The sequence below is a fragment of the Panthera pardus genome, unplaced genomic scaffold (assembly GCF_024362965.1).
Source record: "Panthera pardus isolate Hobbes unplaced genomic scaffold, ASM2436296v1 HiC_scaffold_17, whole genome shotgun sequence".
NCBI classification, from domain to species: domain Eukaryota; kingdom Metazoa; phylum Chordata; class Mammalia; order Carnivora; family Felidae; genus Panthera; species Panthera pardus.
The window spans coordinates 103765491-103786318 of record NW_026526732.1 but is presented as its reverse complement, the minus strand read 5'-3'; the positions used below and the strand labels follow the sequence as shown (position 1 = coordinate 103786318).

Here is a 20828-nt window from a genome sequence, read left to right as displayed (position 1 = left end):
AACCAAGATATATATATGAATATGGCTTCTTTTTTAAGTTGTATTTTTTACTTAAGTATAGTCGACATACAATGTTACATTAGTTTCAAGAATATAGCTTCTTAATTTTTTTCTCTCAATGTCTCAGAAATGCTTCCTGAATCATTGTTTTAGCCTGCCTGAATTAAAAAAAAAAAGATCCCATGGGATGGTGATCCCTAATGGTTAGAGCTTAGAGTATAAAGAGTCTCCAATACTCAACCCTGAACAAGATGTTCATTCTTTCTCTGCTTAAAGTTTTTTTTTTTTTATTCATAAAATGGGATAACTTTACCTTGTAGTACAGTTCTAAGGATTAAATGACTTACCATTGGCAAAGTGCTTAGTCCAGGGTTAAAGTAAGCTCTCAATAAGTTAAATCTATTACTAACCCAGGTGAAAAGGAAGAGCAGTTACAATGTTATTTAATTAGCTTATTCACTTAATAAGAACTTGCTGAGCTTCTACAGCGTGTCAGATAAGGTTTTATGTGTTGTAGATGCCCAAACGAATAAGGTGTAGTCCCTTCTTCAAAAATTTATATGGAATACATGCAAACCCAGGTAAGAATAGAGAATGTACTGCAAGATACAACATAAGCAGCTCTCCACTAGACAAGAGTAGTCCTTGCTCTTCCCTTCGCTATAAAATAATGGAAGGTGTACTATACTTTCAGGTATCATATAAAAGACAAAAACAAAACAAAAGACTGCATGTCAAAACTTCAGTGTGATATATTGGCCCATTTCATCACTAGGGAACAGGATGTGTTAAACCCTTTACAGTCCGAGCAGGTGTTAAATACTTCAGATACCAAGGAGAGTGTACTTCAGTGTATATCAGAACACAGCCAACCCAAACTTTGACAAGGATATTCCAAGACTACAGGTGAGCAAAGGGCTTGGCACATTTTATGGGACTGGACTGAATTTATTTAATATATACAGTTTCCTTGAAATACTTCTTTCCAATGGAAGTTGATCTTATAAAAATGTTCTTAATCTTAGAAGTGGTAGTGAAGGTAAAGCATCCTCCTACTGTTAATAATATAAGTGTTTACATAATTAGAACTTCTGTCAAACACTGGCAAGCACTTTAGAAAGACTGTCTCATGTAGTCTTCACACACACACACACACACACACACACACACACACACAAACACACCTGATATATCCTAATATCATTTCCATTTTATAGACAAGTAATTAAGGATGCATGTGTCTTCCCTCTGTTAAAGTTTGCAGAACATTTATTATCAACTTCTGGTGACTTTCAATAATAACTTCTCACTAGTTGTATAGAAATTGAATTTTCTATTGAATTTTCTATCGAAAATTTTCAATTTCAAACAAGAGGTTTGCACAAAGAAGAAAACACCCCAAAGGTGAGTCATTCATCAGATTATGTGGATTGGGGTGGTTGGGGTAAGACTTCTTGCAGGGGTAATATCTAGGTCTATCCAGTTAAGTCCACTTTCTTCTCAGTTGTAGATAAATTTTCTATTTTTTTAATATTTATTTTTGAGAGACAGAGCAAGGCAGAGCATGAGTGGGGAAGCAGCAGGGGCGGGGATGGGGGTGGGGACACAGAATCAGAAGGAGGCTCTAGGCTCTGAGCTATCAGCACAACGCCCGACATGGGGCTCAAACTCACAGACTGCAAGATCATGTCCTGAGCCAAAGTCGGCCTCCCAACCGACTGAGCCACCCAGAAGCCCCTGTAGATAAATTTTCTTAATTGAAAAAGTTATCAATGCACCAATTAAAAGTTCTCAGACACTGTAGTTTGGGGGAAATTTGCTTTCATATATAGGGAGAAAGAGTCAAATTGCAAAAGGAATCTATAGTGAGATGGCCAAAGTTCTGGTGTTCTTGTTTTTTTATTTTTCTTTTTTCTTTTTTTTTATTTTTATTCCTCTCAATTTAGACCTCTATGTCATTTGTCTATTAGCTCCTGGGCCATTTCCCCCTATTTGGCAAGAGATTTAGATTAAAATGGTAGCCAATATTCTCAAGTATACTTGTTTCAGAGTGTTTCAGGGACATAGAATTTGGGCAGTGGAAATAACTTCAGATTATATATAGTTTACATATCAATTTTCAAATTAAAAAGCCTACAAAAGTGAAATGCTTTGCCTCACTTAAAGCCACATAGTGACATGATTATCATTAGAACATAGAACAATTCCTGTTTCCTTAAAAAGTGATCTTTGTTCTATACCAGTGGCTTTCAAATTTTAAATGAAATAGAAACATTGAAGAACTTATTAAAACACATACTGCTGGATTCCAACCCCAGCATTTGTGATTCAGTAGGTCTTGTGGATGCCCAGTAATCTGCATTTCTAACAAGTTTCTGGGTGGTGCTGCTGCTGGGCTGCGAAGCACACATTGAGAACCTCGTTCTAACAGCATGCATCTTGAGGCCTCTAGTCAGTTTCATGTAAGTAATGTTAATCCTAAACTTCTGAGAACTTACTACTAGGTATTTCTCACTACAAATCTATATTGCCTTTTTTCTCCCAATGAGACATATCTTTCTACAGTGTACCTAAAGTCTTTATTTGATAATGGCTCAGTCTAAGAACTGAAGATTTTCTGATCAATTAATTGATTATCTAATTATAGACCAGTTAATGTCTGCATGCTTCTTAAAATATAGAATATTTTTTTTATCACACTACCCTCATTTTCTTTATTGATCAAAATTATTCTCCATCATCTCATGCTTACTTCCCCATAACTATCTAACTGGTTGATAGTGTCTGCGAATTATTTTGTCACAGTTCCTCAACCACTGCTAGGTCTTGCTGCCTCCAGCTTCCTTTCCCCACTCTCTTTTACTACCTTAGTTCAGGCGGCCATACCAAAAGTATTCCATCAAACCTGCTGTGGTTACACTTTTGCTTTTCTCTTGCTTCAGGTACAAACTGACAAAAATAATCCTTCTAAAGAAATCAGTGTCTAAATAATTTCAGAGTTTTAGGAATATAGTAAGAAAAAGTTAAATACCTTGAGCAAATATAACTTCCATTTTTAAAAAAATGGTTTAGCATCATTAGGTAATATTTGCTTTTCTAAAAATGCAATTTCATAATCAACAGCTATAAATAACACATTAAACTTATACCAATTGCTTTCTATTAAAGGAATTATGTATGTTTTTAGAGAGAAAAAAAACACACCTAACGTTTAGACAAAATTTAACCAGGATTTTTGGCAGAAATGTTCTGTTACCTTTCCAAATTTTTTCCTGTGGTTGATTTTGAGTTTCATAGCATTGTGGTCTGAAAATATACACGGTATGATCTCGATCATTTTGTACTTTTTGAGGCCTGATTTGTGTCCCAGTATGTGGTCTATTCTGGAGAATGTTCCATGTGCACTGGAGAAGAATGTATATTCCACTGCTTTAGGATGAAATGTTCTGAATGTATCTGTTAAGTCCATCTGGTCCAGTGTGCCATTCAAAGCCATTGTTTCCTTGTTGATTTTTTGATTAGATGATCTGTCCATTGTTGTGAGTGGGGTGTTGAAGTCCCCTTACTATTATGGTATTACTATCAATGAGTTTCTTTATATTTGTGATTAATTGATTTACATATTTGGGTGATCTCACATTTGGCATGTAAATGTTTACAATTGTTAGGTCATCTTGGTGCATAGACCCCTTAACTATGATATAAAGCCCTTCTTCATCTCTTGATACAGTCTTTATTTTAAAGTCTAGATTGTCTGATATAAGTATGGCTACTCTGGCTTTCTTTTGTTGACCATTAGCATGATAGCTGGTTCTCCATCCCCTTACTTTCAATCTGAAGGTGTCTTTAGGTCTAAAGTGGGTCTCTTGTAAACAGCATATAGATGGATCTTGTTTTCTTATCCATTCCATTACCCTATGTCTTTTGATTGGAGCATTGAGTCCATTGATGTTTAGAGTGAGTACTGAAAGATATGAATTTATTGCCATTATGTTGCTTGTAGAGTTGGAGTTTCTGGTGGTGTTCTCTTGTCCTTTCTAGTCTTTGTTGCTTTTGGTCTTTTTTTATTTGTGTGTGTGTGTGTGTGTGTGTGCACGCGCGTGTGCGTTTTCATCTTTTCTCCCCTCAGAGAGTCCCCCTTAAAATTTCTTGCAAAATTTCTTTGTCTGGGAAACTGTTTATCTCTCCTTCTATGACAGCCTTGCTGGATAAAGAATTCTTGGCTGCATATTTTTCTGATTCAGCACACTGAATATATCCTGCCACTCCTTTCTGGCCTGCCAAGTTTCTGTGGATAGGTCTGCTGCAAACCTGATCTGTCTTCCCTGGTAGGTTAGGGACTGTTTTTCCCTTGCTGCTTTCATGATTCTCTCCCTGTCTGAGTATTTTGTGAATTTGACTATGATATGCTTTGTTGATGGTTGGTTTTTGTTGAATCTAATGGGAGTCCTCTGTGCTTCCTGGATTTTTATGTTTGTGTCTTTCCCCAGGTTAGGAAAGCTTTCCCCTGTGATTTGCTCACATAACCCTTCTACCCCTATTTCTCTCTCTTCCTCTTCTGAGACCCCTAAGATTCTGATGTTCCTTTTTAATGAGTCACTGATTTCTCTAATTCGTAAATTGTGCTCTTTTGCCTTAATCTCCCTCTTTTTTTCTGCTTCATTATTCTCCAGAAGTTTGTCCTATATATCGTTGATTCTCTATTCTGCCTCATTCATCCTTGCTGCTATGGCAGCCATTCAAAGTTGCAGCTCAGTTACAGCACTTTTTATTTCATCCTGGCTAGGTTTTATTTCTTTTATCTTTGCAGAAAGGGATTTTAATCTATTTTTGACTCCAGCTAATATTCTTATTATAGTGATTCTAAATTCTGGTTCAGACATCTTGTTTGTATCTCTGTTTTTTAAGTCCCTGGCTGTCATTTCTTCTTGCTCTTTCTTTTGGGGTGAATTACTTCGTTTCATCATTTTTAAGGGAGAAAAGGAATTAATGAGGTAAAAAATTAAACTTAAAAATATATTAAAATTAAAAAATTAAAAACAAACACATACACACACACAAAATCGAATAAATGATGCTAGATCCTACGTGTGTTTTGGTCTGGGTGTTGAAAGGGGCTTGATACATTAGATAAAAAAGGGGCAAGAAAAAAAAAAGGAAATCACTTGAAAATTTGAAAAAATAAATACACTGAAGTTGACTAAAATGAAATGATGGAAGTAAAATAGATTTTGAAAAACTTTACACAAAAGTAAAAAAATATAGTAGAAAAAATTAAATAAAAATATTTTTAATAAAAATTGAAAATAAAAATGAATTTTTTCTCTTTTTGTATGCAAGAAAAGAACAAAAATGAAAAAGAGAAAAAAGAAAAAAGAAGAAAGAAAGAAAATTGAATAGATGTACTGGCAAACAAACTGAAATATGACTGAAATTACTCATTTTCCCCTATAGGTCAAACTATGAAGCGTTTCATAGTTCATAAACTAAGCAGGCAGAGCCTTCTGTTCCTGAAGAGCAAGGTTGGCCCAGTTGGGTGGGACTTAGTGTAATGGCTCCGTTCTCCACTAGATGGCGTGGCTTTGCTTTCTGGAGTGGATTGTTGTGGCACTTGTAGGTGTGTATGCGCATGCGCGGGAATGGTGATAATGGCGTTACCCAGCTACCCAGTCTCTAGTATCAGAACTCTGTTCTCCCTGATCAGCAATCGCGCACCTGTCCTGTGTCTTCAGCTTCCGTCCACTTCCCGCTTTACACAGTCTGTGACCAAGCCCCAGGCAGCACCTCCCTCCTGAGTTTTGTCTCAGATGCGGCTGTTTTTCCTGACCCCTTACTTCTGAGGGACCGTGGCTTTGACCCATTCTGTCCCTCTGCAGGAGGGTCTCACGGAACAATGGCCAGGTGCCGGCCGCACTCAGGAATGTTTGCAGGACCGTGGTGCTACCGGTGCCCAGAGACTGCAGCCGGGTGCCAGCCTGCTCCAGAAAAAGTTCGCGAGATAGTGTAGCAGCAGCATTTCAGAGATTATGGAAAATCACTAGACGTCTGGCACCAGGTTTCACCCTTAATGACCTTGTTCCAGCCCCAGTGAATGTGGTTGTTCTCTTGGGTCCACTGGGGCCTTGCCTTTAGGGGACCCACACAGCCTCTACCAGGTGTCCTCCCAGCAGGGGAACCGCCTCTCCCCATTTGGCCTGAAGACCCCCAGACTGCACTCTGCTGCTGGGATTCACCCTTCTCACCAGAACACCGCCAGGAATTGTGCTGCGGAGTTTCAGACTCTGCACTCCCCGTTTACAGTCTTAATGGAATCTAAACCCTCTCCTTTCTCCTTTCTCCCTTTTTAGTTCAGTCCCTGAGGCTGTTTCCACTTTTCCACTTTCTCTCCAGATGCTTTTTGGGGGGTGTTTTTCCCATACTCTCCCCTCCACCCCATCTCTGTCCTCTCTCCGCATGCAAAAGTGGCTTCCTGCCCCCCCCCACTGTTTCTCTCTCCCCCCAGTTCACCTCTCCATGCTGTGTACCTGCTGAGTTCTGTGGTTCATGTTGTGCAGATTGTTGTGTTAATCCTCAGATCAGTTTTCTAGGCAAGATGGTTCAGTGTTGGTCTGGCTGTATTTCATGGACACGAGACACACAAAAAACTTCCATGCTGTTCCTCCACCTTGGCTCCTCCCCTGACAGAAATATTCTAAATCAACCACCTGTTCTGCTGACCTCTGGACAGATCTGTAAAATACATGAAAAATAAAGAATTGTCATGAGATTTTATAGTAACCCATCTTGGGAACATTGAAGGGCATCATGTTCTTTTTAATTGCTTTTTTCTTCTTTTATAGGTAAAGATAACTAAGAACAACATGAGCACATTTTAGAGCAGGGGTGGAGCCAATATGGAAGCCAAAACTGATCTTTTTTTTTCTTCAGCATTTAAACACACACATATTCAGAGGTCATATTTGGGTAGAGATTTGTCTTGAAATAAGCTTTGTTTTGGCGGGGTGGGAGATTGTGTCTTCTGAAGCATTCTGTGAGGTTTGAATCTACAATCCATCTTCAGGAAGGCCTCTGTATGATTCTGAAGAATTAGAGAAACCTGCAAGCATCCACAGAGAGACATTGAAGACTCAGCTTCTTAGTCTCCTTAACTCTGGGCTCAGAGCCGTCTTCAGCATGCTTGGCTACCTGAGTTTTGAGGGACAGTGGGTTCAGCACAAAATGAAAATGTCAGGCTCCATGTCCAAAAGTATTAGGAATTACAGATGGTCAGGGCCCCTGGGTGGCTCAGTAGGTTAAGTGTCCAGTGCTTGATTTTGGCTCAGGTTTGTGACTTTGAGCCCGAAGTCATTCTCTGTGCTGCCAGTGCAGAGCCTGATGGGATTCTCTCTGTCTCTCTCTGTCTCTCTGTCTCTCTCTCTCAAAATAAGTAAATAAGGTTTAAAAAAATTACAAAATGGTAGAACATTAAAGCAAAAATGGAATTCTTCTGAGACTGGAACCCTGTGTGGCTGACTGCACAGGTCACACATCTGTGACATTGAGCCCGGCTTCAGGTTTCCTTCTGGGTTGAAAGCTCAGTTTATCTGCATTGAAAAAAAAAATCTGGAGATTCAGAGCAGAAACTGCAAGAGTAAAGGGTTTGTGTGGAGCACGCACCTATAACTTTTGGCAAACCAAATATGTTAAATGATGTGTATGGTGTATATAGTATGAAAGGTATGAGAAGTACCTCAGTGATAGAAGTTTTTCTTTATTAGAAAATTCACATGGAGAACAATGAAGTAGCAAAGTGTGATTCTATTAAAATTGAATAAGGTCTTTTGGAAACCTATTGCCCACATTATCCCATAAAGAATGGGGTCACAAGTCATCAGCACATTATTTGTCAACTCAAATAATACACTTCATCTATGTTATGTAGTACTTATCATAATGAAGTAAAAGCATTTGCTTATTTTTTTCTTTCACCCATAGGTCTGTGAAATATTAGAGGAATTGACTATCTTATTATAAAATTAAGAACTAGTACTGAATACTTGAATGTGTGAGTAAATTAACCTACCTTCAGAACAAGATTATTATTTATAAGACACATTTGATGTGCACAGTTTCAATCTTTAGGAGAAAAACTGTCTTTCTTTTAATTTGTTATTCCACATGTAATGTATTCATATAAATAATGAGACCAGTGACGTCTACTCCTAATAGACAATGTGTTTGTTTTTGTCCCTTGAATTCAGGCTTGATTTCCTCTTGCATGACAGACGGCTTCCATAATGTGGCTCAGCCTCTCATTCCATCTGAGTCACATGTGCGATTATCTAAGCACTCCTGAAGCTGCCCATGGCCCCACACAACTCATCAGAACTTCATGTATGACCCTTGAAGGAAACAGTGGAAATTAAAATTAAAAAAAATTTTTTTCCAAGTGTATCCATGTAGGGGTGCCTGGGTGGCTCAGTCAGTAGAGTGTCGGACTTTAGCTCAAGTCATGATCTCAGGGTTCCTGGGTTCAAACCCCATGTCAGTCTCTGTGCCTGGAGACTGCTTTGGATTCTGTGTCTGCCTCTCTCTCTGCTCCTTCTCCACTCAGGCTCTCTCTGTCTCTCAAAAATAAACATAAAAAAAAAGTGTGTCCATGTAGTGATTTAAATTTTTTAAATGTTTATTTACATTTGAGAGACAGGGACAGAGCATGAGTGGGGGAGGGGCAGAGAAAGAGGGAGACACAGGATCTGAAGCAGGCTGCAGGCTCTGAGCTGTCAGCACTGAGCCAGACCTGGGGGGGAGGAGGGGCAGGGAGGGGAGTGTGTGTGGGGGGGTGGGCTTCGATCTCATGAAGCATGAGATCATGACCTGAGCCAAAGTTGGACATTTAACTGACTGAGCCACTCAGGTACCCCTCCATGTAGTGATTTAAAATTACACTATAGCCTTTGGGAAATCTTATTGCCTATAATATAAGAGGCCAAAGAAAGGGTTTAGATTGATGTTCTATTTAGCTTTGCAAACATAACTGTGATGCTAGGCTTTTATGTAATTTATTTTGTAAGCAGTGGCCAAATCCACTGTTTCTCACGCTGTGCCCCAATCTGCTTTTGTAAAAACCCAGAAGAACACTTGAAAACTATTGTCATAAATTCAAACTGCTTGAGAAAAATTGGTGAAAGTCTATCACAGTTGTTTGACAATACTCTGTTAACCCTGGTGTACCCATACCTTTTACATACTTTCCTTTTGTTCTCTTTTTCAGTTTCATTTTAAGCATATTTTTGTTATTCTAAGACAAAATAATGAATTAATTTATCAAAACTAAAAACAAACAAAACAAACAAACCAAGGACAACAGCAACCAAGAAGCAAAACGAAAATGAAAACAAACTGAGTGGTTTAGATTCCTACTAAAAAAAAAATGGTCTATGGTTTTAATTAAAGATTCAGTATGAACATTTGGACATATAGTGATTTATTTCCACATGAGAAAACTTATATAGCCCTTGCCATTAAGGAAAATACCTGTGATATATCAAATTTAACATGCAAAGCCAACCTTGCATTGTAGAAATATAAAAGGTTCCAAAGCTGAGTTATATGTTGGACTGAGGGATAGCTATCTGCTGACTAAAACAATCCCATATAAGAAATTTTTAGTGGATGAGTTTTGATTGAAGAATGGATAATTTCAGCCAACTTAAAACCTATTATTTCATTGCCCTAATTATAATGGATTCCATAACATAATATCTATAAAATATGTTAAGAAATCAAGAACATGTTTGAGTCTGAAACAAAAATAAAAACAAAACCAAATCTTCAGTTTGCTGTCCAACATGGAAGAACCTTACAAAGTCATCATTGTGTGCTAATATAAGTAAGGTTGAATGAACTGAAAAATAAGCTCTTCTTAGATCTGTCAGAGCTGTTAAGCCACAGGACCAACTGCTGCCTCCAAAACTGCAGAGAAGACAGACACATAGATATAGATAATCACAATCTACCAGAGAGGAAATCCACTAGCAAAGAACTCCACAGAAACCAGCACCATGATAGGAAAATTAGGACTGTAACTGAGGAGTTGACAGAGGCTCAGTGTAGATAAGCCTGAGAGATGAATACTTCATCTCAGCCCCTAGCTACTTGGTCCCCCACACTCACTTTTGTGTTTTAACTGCAGAAAGTCTGTCAAGTCCTCGCAGTAAAGATCAGAGAAAAATCCCCTCAGGCTTCTGAGGTGGGAAGAAACTAGCCATTTCAAAATAAGACAGAGCATTCTGATCTGCTTAACAAAACCTGCCTTCAAGAGAAACTGTTTTACCAGAGTGTAATTTGCTGGGGATTTTTCAGAGCCTGGTGGACTTGGGGAAAGGAAAATACCCAACTTATCTTGTTCTAGCCTTCCACATAGGGTAAGTTGCATACCAACTCCAGCCCCCTCTAGCTTCCCTGTACCACCAAAGGGGGTGAAAACAAAACAACAGTTGCTAAAAGACTGACGCTGAATCATAGGACTATAAAATAATTCCTCTATGCCCACACCTTACCAGTGTATTACTGAAGGTCTATTTACCACAGTTCCTTTTACTTAGTACATCCTGTCTTTCCACACAAAAATCTGCACATAGATGCTTATAACAGTTTTGTTCATAATTACCAAAACTGAGATGCAATTAGGATGTGCTTCAGCAGGTAATGGAGAAATAAACTGTGATACATCCTAAAGAGAAAGGAGCTATCAAGCCATGAAAAGATATGGAGGAAACTTAAATGCATACCATAAGTGAAAGAAGCCAACACATCATGATTCTACCTGTATGACCTTCTGGAAAAGGCAAAACTATGGAGATAGAGGGGGCATCTGGGTGGCTCATTAGGTTGAGTATTGGACTCTTGATTTCATTTCAGGTCATGATCCCCAGGTCATGGGATTGAACCCTGTGTTGGGCTCCATACTGAGTGTGGAGACTTCTTGGGATTCTCTCTCTCTCCCTCTACCCCTCTCCCCTGCTCGTGCCCATGCTCTCTCTCAAATAAAAAAAAAATTAAAAATAAAAAAAAAAAAACCCTACGGAGATAGTAAAAAGGTCAACTGTTCCAGAAGTCAAGGTCACAGAGGGATGAATAGCCAGAGCACAGAGAATTTTTAGGGCAGTGAAACTATTCAGTATGATATACTATAATGATGGATACATATCATAACACATTTTTCAAAAACCTTGGAATGTACAACACCAACAATGAACCCTAATGTAAAATATAAAGTTTGGAAATGATAATGTGCCAATATAGGTTCATTGATTGCAACAAATGTACCAGGCAGTTGCTAAACATTGATAATGGGGGTTGTATATGTGTATGGAGACAGGGGAACATGGACACTCTGTACTTCCTGTTCCAATTTGCTATGAACCTAAAACTGCTCTAAAAAATATGCCCTCCCGAGAAAGCAAGTGACTCTGACCAAGAAAAAAAAATCTTACCAAAATTAGAAAAGAAAGGATGACAAATTTAAAAGCTGGATCTTTAAAAGATTATTAGTGTAAAACTCTGAAAATAAATGATTCAGCTTTCACTTCTGATTAAGGTGGAATATCAGGGAGTAGATACACCATCTCATCTGAACGAGTGAAAAACAGGCAAAATCTATGAAACAACACTCAAGGGAGAAGAAACAAAGAAGGTAAGCCCACAGTTGCACTGTTTACTGTCAGGCCACTAAGTAAGGAAAGGAATCTTGGGGTCTCTAAGGGAAGGATAAACCAACTAAAATATTCTCTTTTATATATAAACTCAAATGCTTTTCTAATTTGTCATTTTCCAAATATTTCACTCTTAATTTTTATCAGACATCCCCACCTTTCTTGGTTTATTATTAACATGGATTGAATTAGGAAACCCAAGCTTTGCTATGATCACTGGGAGATGTCTAATAACTAACTAAAATATGAAATACTTAAAAGCAAAGTTAATGGAAGCATAAATCCATGAAATATAGCCACCTAATTTTTAAAACAAAGTTTCTTCACAGCTTTATTAACTAACATTGCTTGAAATAAGCTATTTAAATACAGTATTTTTAAATAAAAAATGCACAGAAAATGGGGCACGTGGGTGGCTCAGTCAGTTGAGTGTCTGACTCTTGATTTTGGCTCAGGTCATGATGTCACAGTCGTGGGATCAAGCCCTGCATTGGGCTCCTGACTGAGTGCGGAGCCTGCTTAAGATTTTTTTTTCTCTCTCTCTCTCTGCCTCTCTCTCTCTCCCCCTTTCTCTTTTCTGCTTGCACTTTTTTCTCTCAAAAAAAATGCACAGAAAATAAGTAAATGGTAACCTCCAAGTGCATGTGTTAAATAATTCAAATTGCAACCTTGGAGGAAACAAGTAAGTCCCACACTTTTGGTTTGAACCCAAAACCCAGAGAAGTCCCACCATCCTGTGGTTAACACCATAATTTTCAGTTTCTTTTTAAAATTGGTTTTGGGCTCAGTCGGTTGAGCATCTGGCTTCAGCTCAGGTCATGATCTCCTGGTTCCTGAGTTTGAGCCCTGCATTGGGATCTGTGCTGACAGCTCAGAGCCTGGAGCCTGTTTCAGATTCTGTGTCTCCCTCTCTCTCTCTCTGACTCTCCTGACTCACACTCTGTCTCTAAAAAATAAATAAACATTAAAAATAATTTTAAAAAATTGGTTTTAAAAAGTAAAAAACTATTTTTAATGTATATAATTATTAAATGTAAGTATAAAATTGGGTTAAAGAAGTGATGGGGATTAAGGAGTGCACTTTTTGTGATGAGCAACAGTGATGTACAGAAATGTTGAATCACTATATTGTACACCTGAAACTAATATTACGCTGTATGTTAACTATCTGGAATTTGAATAAAAGCTTAAAAAAATAAAAAAAAAGATAAAAATAAAATGAAATAAAATTTCAATTACAACTATATACTATATATTATTCATAAATATACACATCATACATGTATGTATGTGGTATGTAAGTATGTGTATATATATTCACACATACACACAAATATTTCTTACTTTCTAGGTCTGCTTGAATTCTGTTTTTTCCCCCCAATCTTCTAATTCAAGGCACTGATTCTTTCCCTTGCAGTTTTAATTCTTTTATGTAATGGTTCTAACACCATTTAATATTTTGTATTAGCAATACTTAAATTTGTCACCTCCTTTACCTTTTGCCAGCTTATTTTCAGTCTCATAGTGCCTTCTTAACTCATTTTACTTCCTTCATAATTTTTTTCCATGAAGTATGCTTATTCTCTAAATGTACAGAAACATGATCTTTAAGATCTTTCAGTGTCTTCTAAAGTTTTAATAAGTCTTTCCATTTGATGTTGTTTTAAATTCACCTTTAATTCTTTTTTTTAGTAATAGTTTCGACTGAGCCCATGATCACTCAGTCAAAGAATGCACTGCCCTTATTCCCAGTGAGCTAGATATGATCACATTGCTAAGTTCAGGCCAAAAGAACTTCTTGTTCTCTTTCTCAAAGACATGGTGCTTACTCTGGATTCCTCTTTCTCTATCCTGTTGGCTGGAAAATGTCAACAATTGAATTGATCTTTCTGCTCCTAGAGATGAAAGCCAGGTGCAGGTGTTAACAGAGCCATTTTCCTAGCCTGAATCTTTGGATCGGCTCAAGAAGTGCCTACTTACCCATTATCACCCTGGGGAATGTCACATGAGAAAGAAAGAAATCTGTGTTGACATTTTGGGCTAGATTGTTCTTTTTTGTGAAGGCTGTGTTTGTATTGTAGGTTGTTTAGTAGCATCCTTGGCCACAGCAACAAGATGCCTATAGTTCCTCTTCTCATCCCAGTTGTGACTAACAAAAATGTTTCCATTCTTTGGCTAATATCCTCTACAAGGAAAAATTGTCTCTGGGTGAGAATCACTAGTGCAGAGACTAATGTAGAAATTGTTACCTGTAGGTGGGGGGCTGCCTTAAAAAAAAAACCTCATACAACATAATATTCACGTAGAGGTCAGGTGGAAGGAAGAGAGTAAAATGGCATGGAAGGCTGGGAGGTGCTGATCATGTTTCTGCTGTGGCATTTGGTAAAACTGTAGTAGGCACAACATGTTCCTGTAGAGCTTAAAGCTACAGAGAAAGTGTTTAGAAAGAGGCAGAATATCAGTACATTTGGTTATTACATGCTGTCTTAAGCAAAATACTGCAACCCCCAAAATGAGCATATCCAGGAAATATTGGACAATTTCTTTGTTGCCTGCAACCCAAATTGGCTAATACACCAGGAAAGTAAGTTCTCTCAGAGTTGGAAAAGCTAACAGTCTCACTCTCACAAACAACACAAGAAAGACTGTCAGTTTTACTCAAAGGTCTCCCATTTGGAGTCTTCAGCCAAAAATAATGAGGAGGCCACAGGCAAATATCAGGTGATAGGTGTTGCCTTCCCACTGCCTACTTTTTTGGAGGGCCACAAGTTAACTAATCTTAAAATGAAGAAAAAGGAAGTTAGCCCAGCAAAGCAACCAATTAATTAAAAGCAAGAGTCAGGAGAATAAGAAACATAACTAGAAGATATTTTTGGGTGAGCTTCTTTCACACAGAGATCTTGATTCTTAAGTTGAAAAGTCACTAACCTGGCCTTGAAAGGTTTTCAACTGTGTGATATGAAGAAATCCTTGATTTCTTAAAACCACAGCATCAAAGAGGAAGCTATGAGAACCATGTGGTGGCCTAATGTGGCCCAACTCTCCAACATCAGCTTTAGAAGATGGCATGGAAGATTAGGAAACAAGGAAAATTTCCCAGGTGATCAAACTTGGGGCCAAAAAAGGGACAATGGATAAGAAACTTCCTCCCAGAGAAGAAAACCAGTCTGACCACGAAGTTCTTTTACTGCCAGGCCGTGGGAGCTTTTGAAATTCTGAGCCAGCACTATTTATTTCCCAATCGTAATGAACCAATGAGTTTTTTAGGTGAGGGTTTTTAATTGTACTTTCTTATTTCTTCGCCACCATTGTATATTGAGTGTGTATGAGTGCTGGAGGTGAGAGAAAAATAAATGACTGCACTTTTCTGTTCATCAGACTGTTGGGCTCCCCACAGGATATCGAAAAGATTGTGTATCACCCAGAGATAACTCAGTTTTGAGTGGGATGCAGTAACTGGACATTTTATTATATTTCTTGGAGAAAGGATATTTTCTTTATGTAGGAAGAAGGATACATGGATACTCATACATGGATACTGGGGTGGCCAGAGTGAAAGTCTATCAGGAGCCTTTACTTTTCCCTTGATATTTATTGCCTCTCCACTTCCTTTTAGTAATAGAATCTGTTGATCTTTAGTTGAGTACAAGGTGTCCAGCTACAGAGAATACATTCCCAGGCCTCTCTTGCAAAATAGACCCCATCATGCGACTAATAACCAGCAGAACACAAAATGGCCAATAAAAGAAAAATTCCTGAATTTTGGGGGACATGTGTGTAAAAGAAACACATTGCCTTTCACTAACTTCTCCTTTGGACTGGGTATCAAGCAGTAAAAATGCAGACTGACACCTCACACACAGAAATGTAACTCACTTATTGAGAGTAAGAGATTTGTTTCACGAGGTTGGTTCCCTAGATGACCTCATGGAGAAGAGTCCACCTTTTTGCCATGGACTTTTATGAAAGAAAATAATATGGTATAACCTTATTTCAACTGCTATAATTTTGGGTTTTTGTTTTACTTGTTTTTAAATCTATATCTTAACTCCTATATTTTCTCTGGGATTATCATGGCATTATGAATATCGTCCTCAGGAATATGCTGAAGTTTTGGGCATATTAACATTAAAAGTTTAATTATTTAATTAATTTTAGTTTATTTTAATTAAGTTAATTTATAGAATTGACCTGGTGCTATGGGCCGTAGGCTATTACAACTGGGATAAGTTACTCTGCATTTTTACTCTAAACTTAACAGTATTGCCTTGTGACAGCTCTTTGTATATAGAGTTAGGCAAAATATTTTCCAATAAGTATTTTAATTTATTCTACATTTCTGAGTATTTTCTTATTCTATTTTCTAACAGGGAAGACTTTTTATATCCTTATTTTTCTCATGACTATAAATATATTTATCTCAAAAATCTAGTTTTAAGATTTAGCAATTACATATATTACGTATTTATTAAAACAATTCTGCTTTACATATTAAGCAATTATTTAAAATGTGGATTGAATTTGTAGATCCCATATGATAGTACACAGACATATATATGTAGTATAGTGCATCCACACATACAGACATAATTCCTTTCTTGGGTTTCATTTCTTTCCCTTTTTAACTTCTTGAATTCAATAAATATCTTTTATTTCTCTTCTTTCTTATTTAGTAAGAAATTTCCTTTTAGCTGAGCTTTGTTACCCATGAATTCTTAAACACAATTATTTTTCTTGATTTATTTTATTGTTTAAAAGTTTGTTAGCTTCTACCCTAACCTTCAACAGTTTGGGTTTTCTCTTGTTTTCCATGTTTCAAGTAGTGAAACAGTAACAAAGCTGTAGTAAAATTAAAAAAGAGAGAGAGAGAGATTAAGTTTATTCAACTCACTTTAATATGCAATGCAAGATTATGTCCTTCCTGTGTATCACAATGGTAAAGTTCAAATGAGATCTTGAAGAGAGCAGGCAAATGCATGGCCAAACTGGGTTGCATTGCTGTACTAATGTTAAGAGTTCCTGATAGCCAGTCTCTTAGTCATTGCATAGGTCTTGATCTGGGGCTAACTAACAAAAGTCAAGTTGAAATGTAAAGCACTAAGTTGAATTAAAGCCTATGGACAGGAAATAGTAGACAGGAATATTGTCAACTATAGGTTGCTGAGAGCTTCCACGCCAGGAAGGACTTTACCTTCCAGAAGTTCCAGACTAGCACCTCCTCCAGTGCTCACGTGGCTCATTTTATCTTCAGTGTTCCATTTGGCACAGCAAGTAGCAGTGTCTCCACCTCCTATAATGGTGATACAGCCCCTGGAAGTGACCTTCACAATTTCATCCATGAGGGCTTTTGTTCCATTAGCAAAGGCGTCCCATTCAAATACCCCTACAGGTCCATTCCACACAATTACCTTAGCGTGAGCCACAACTTGAGCATACTTCTTGTTGGTCTCAGGACCACAGTCCAAACCCATCCAGCCAGCAGGTATGCCTGATTTTACAGTGGCTTGGCCAACCTTAGCATTCTCCTCAAACTTGTCAGCAGTGACAAAGTCAGTAGGAAAGGTAATGTTCACACCATTCTTACTAGCTTTAGCCATGATATCTTTGACAATCTTGGCCCCCTCTTCATCAAAGAGGGACGCACCAATCTCCATGTTGTTGAGTACCTTAAGGAAGGTATAAGCCATTCCACCACCAATTATCATCTCATTGACCTTATCCAGCATATTTTTGATCAGTTGGATTTTGTCTGCCACTTTGGCTCCACCAAGTATAGCCAGAAAGGGTCTCTCTGGGTTTTCTAAGGCTCTGGCAAAGTACTCTAGCTCCTTTTTCATCAGGAATCCAGATGCCTTCTGGGGAAGATTCACTCCCACCATCGAACTGTGGGCCCGGTGAGCAGTGCCAAAAGCATCATTGACATATACATCCCCTAGTTTGGAGAGTGATGCTCGAAAGGCTTCTATTTTACCTGGTTCAGCTATAAGCTTATTTCCAGAAGGATCTTGGCCTTTTCCTTCTTCCTCCACATGAAAGCGCAGGTTCTCCAGTAGGATGACTGAACCAGCAGCCGGGTTGGCACAGGCTTTCTCCACTTCTGGGCCCACACAGTCCTTTAGAAACAGAACATCCTTGCCCAGCAAGGATTTGAGCTCAGCAGCAACTGGCTCTAAAGAGTATTTATCAGGCATGGGAACACCATCAGGTCGACCTAAATGACTCATAAGAACTACTGACCTGGCTCCATTATCTAGGCAGTACTTGATGCTTGGGATGGAAGCTTTGATTCTCTGGTTGTTTGTAATCCGGTTCTTCTTCATGGGAACATTGAAGTCTACTCTCATGATGACTCTCTTCCCTTTAACATCCAGTTTGTCCAAAGTTAACTTCTTAGAAAGAGACATCTTGATAATACAAAGACAGAAGCGGACACCTGGATCCCAGGGCTGAAGAACCACTTTACTGCTCTCGGCAGGCTGGATGGGTGATGCTTTCCAACGGCTTTCCTCTTGGCCCGCCCCTTCCTTTTCATCACTAAGTCCCCCACAGGGCAGGCGTGATTGAACTAGGGAGAGGGAAACTTGGCTCTGCAATTGGTTAACGGTGCTGTCAATCTTGATTTGGAATGTGTTGCCGTAAAGCGTCAAACTGCCGGTGCTGAACACGAACCCCGAGTAGTGACTGGTAGCTGGCTTGCAGTGAGAGCTGGGGCAGTGAAGAAACCTTGGAATAAGAATAGTTCTGCTAAGGCTCTTGCACGTTCTTTTTCCACATCTCTTTTGACTCTTGCTCTTTTAAAAACAAAACAAAACAACAACGAAAAAACCCTCGACCATGTCAAATCTTAATTATATTGAGATATAAAAACTGCAGTACCAAATAAAGAGATGGGTTGAAATGATGGGTCTATAAATCCTTATTTATTCAAGGCAACATATTATGCTTCTGTTTTTCCTTGATACATATTTCCGTTAACAGTCTAGCTTGTTGTTAGCCATTGGCTTTAGGTATATTCTAGGGTAAGCGGGAATGATTTGTTTTTATTACCTTGCTTATTCTGTTCTCAAACAACTGTGAGAGAATGCTTGGTGGCTTCTTTAGGATAATCCCATGAGACAAAGAGGGTAACAGTTAAACACTGCAGGTGATAGTGACTTTTCTTTCAGATGACAAAGTTATGATAAGCCCTCTTTTTTTGGGGGGGGGGGCTTTTTGATTCATTACCTGTATGAATCAGAAATTGAGCTGAAAAGAGGAATGATTTTCATGAGGATGAAAATGTCTATATGAATTGAAAATGAGTAAGAGATTTAATTTTGGGGGAAAGAATATATGGCTGATTGGCTTAATAATAAAAACTGGCTTTGTAATTAGTTGATATGGCAGTTTCCATAAGTTGAACGTAGCATATATTATTGACAAAAATATGTTTGAGGCATAATCCAGTAGGATGGCTATAATTTAAAACAAGGCAGACAATAACAAGTGTTGACAGGGATGTGGAGATATTGGAATCCTCACATATTGCTGGTAAGAATACAAAATGCTGCAGCCACTTTAGGAAAAAGGTTTGACACTTCCTCAAAATATTAAACATGGAGTTACCATAAAACCCAGCAATTACACTCCTAGGTATATACTACAATGATAAAATTATACTCTTACAATGGCTAAAATTCCAAACTATGACAATAATACATGCTGTCAAAGATGCATAGCAATAGAAACTCATTTATTGCCAAGAAGAATGAGGTATGCTACAGCATTGTTTTGGAAAACAATTTGGCAGTTTCTTATAAACATAGACTTACAATACAAGCCATCAATTCTACTCGTAGGTTTTTGTTCAAGTACACAGAAAACCTATACTCTTTCGAACTTGTGTATGCAAATGTTTAGATCAACTTCATTCATAATTGCCAAAAACTGAGTGCTTTTCAATTGGTCACATCTATAAAACTGTAGATATATCCATGCAATGAAATATTCTCAAATAAAAGGAATATGCTATTTACTTACACAAAATCCTGAATACAAGTTGAATGTATTTTACTAACTAAAGAAGCCAGACATAAAAGTATGTAGACCTCGTAAAATTCCATTCACATGACATTTGAAGAAAGATGAAACAAAGGGATAGAAAGCATATCAGTAGTTGTCAGGCCTTAAAGGAAGATGGAGGAGGTCAACTATTATTAGTTGAGATTTTTAGTATGATAAAACTTTTCTATATAGCACTACAGTATTGAGTACAAGTCAAAATCCATAGAATTATATATTATAGAGACTGAACTTTAGTGAATGTAAATAAAATAAAATGGACTAGGATGTTGAGAAATCTCAGGTTGGAATGCAGACTGACAAATAAGCCAAACTATTACAATAGATGACAAATACCATTAAAAATGTTGGGGATAAAAAAGATCATTTAAGTAACTTTGGAAGAAAGGTTTCTAACTGATAAAGCTGAAGACAAAAAGAACCATACACAAATGTAATCTTCCGTTGATAAATTTGTTTATCTTTTTACTCTTGGAATCTCTGATTTTCACTTCTGTTGTATGTCTCTTCTACTTTTAGCCAGAAAAAAATTCAGTGGGCTAGAACTCATTGATTAAGTTGGGCTTGCATGGATAATCCAAGACAAATGCCTTATATTAAATTCCATAACTAAACTCATAGCTACTGTTACTGTTACTATGGTTTATAACTCTATACACTTTGTTTTCTATATCATATAAGATACTAGTGCACTTGAAAAAGTTAATAGTTTATGTCTTGTGATAACTGAAAGTAGGAGAGACAGAGCTATAAAATGGCAGTGTTTTTGTATGTTATTGATGTTACGCTGGTATAAATTCAAATTAGACTGTTATAACTTCAGTTGCTAACTACCAACAAAAATAGTTATAGAATATACACAAAAGTAAATGAAAACCAAATTTCACTACAAAAGTTAAATAAAGACAAAAGAAAAAAAACAATCAGTAATGCAGGAAATAAGGGGCAAACAAGTTATAAGGCATATAGAAAACAGCCAAATGACAGAAGTACTTCCTCCTTATCAGTACTTACTTAACTGTAAATGGGTTTAACTCTCTAATTAAAAGACAGAGATTGGCAGAATGAATT

The 20828-nt window shown here is 37.6% G+C and overlaps 1 protein-coding gene and 1 pseudogene across 1 annotated transcript; one reads left to right on the top strand and one right to left on the bottom strand.

Annotated features, from left to right (window-relative positions):
- The window catches only part of LOC109271734 (serine/threonine-protein kinase Chk1-like), an 85588-nt pseudogene that overhangs the window by 54598 nt on the left and 10162 nt on the right, over nucleotides 1–20828 (top strand).
- PGK2 (phosphoglycerate kinase 2) lies at nucleotides 16569–18217 on the bottom strand. Its single transcript, XM_019457384.2, has one exon. It carries the CDS (start codon nucleotides 18098–18100, stop codon nucleotides 16847–16849), a length of 1254 nt encoding a protein of 417 aa, XP_019312929.2. The 5' UTR covers nucleotides 18101–18217; the 3' UTR covers nucleotides 16569–16846.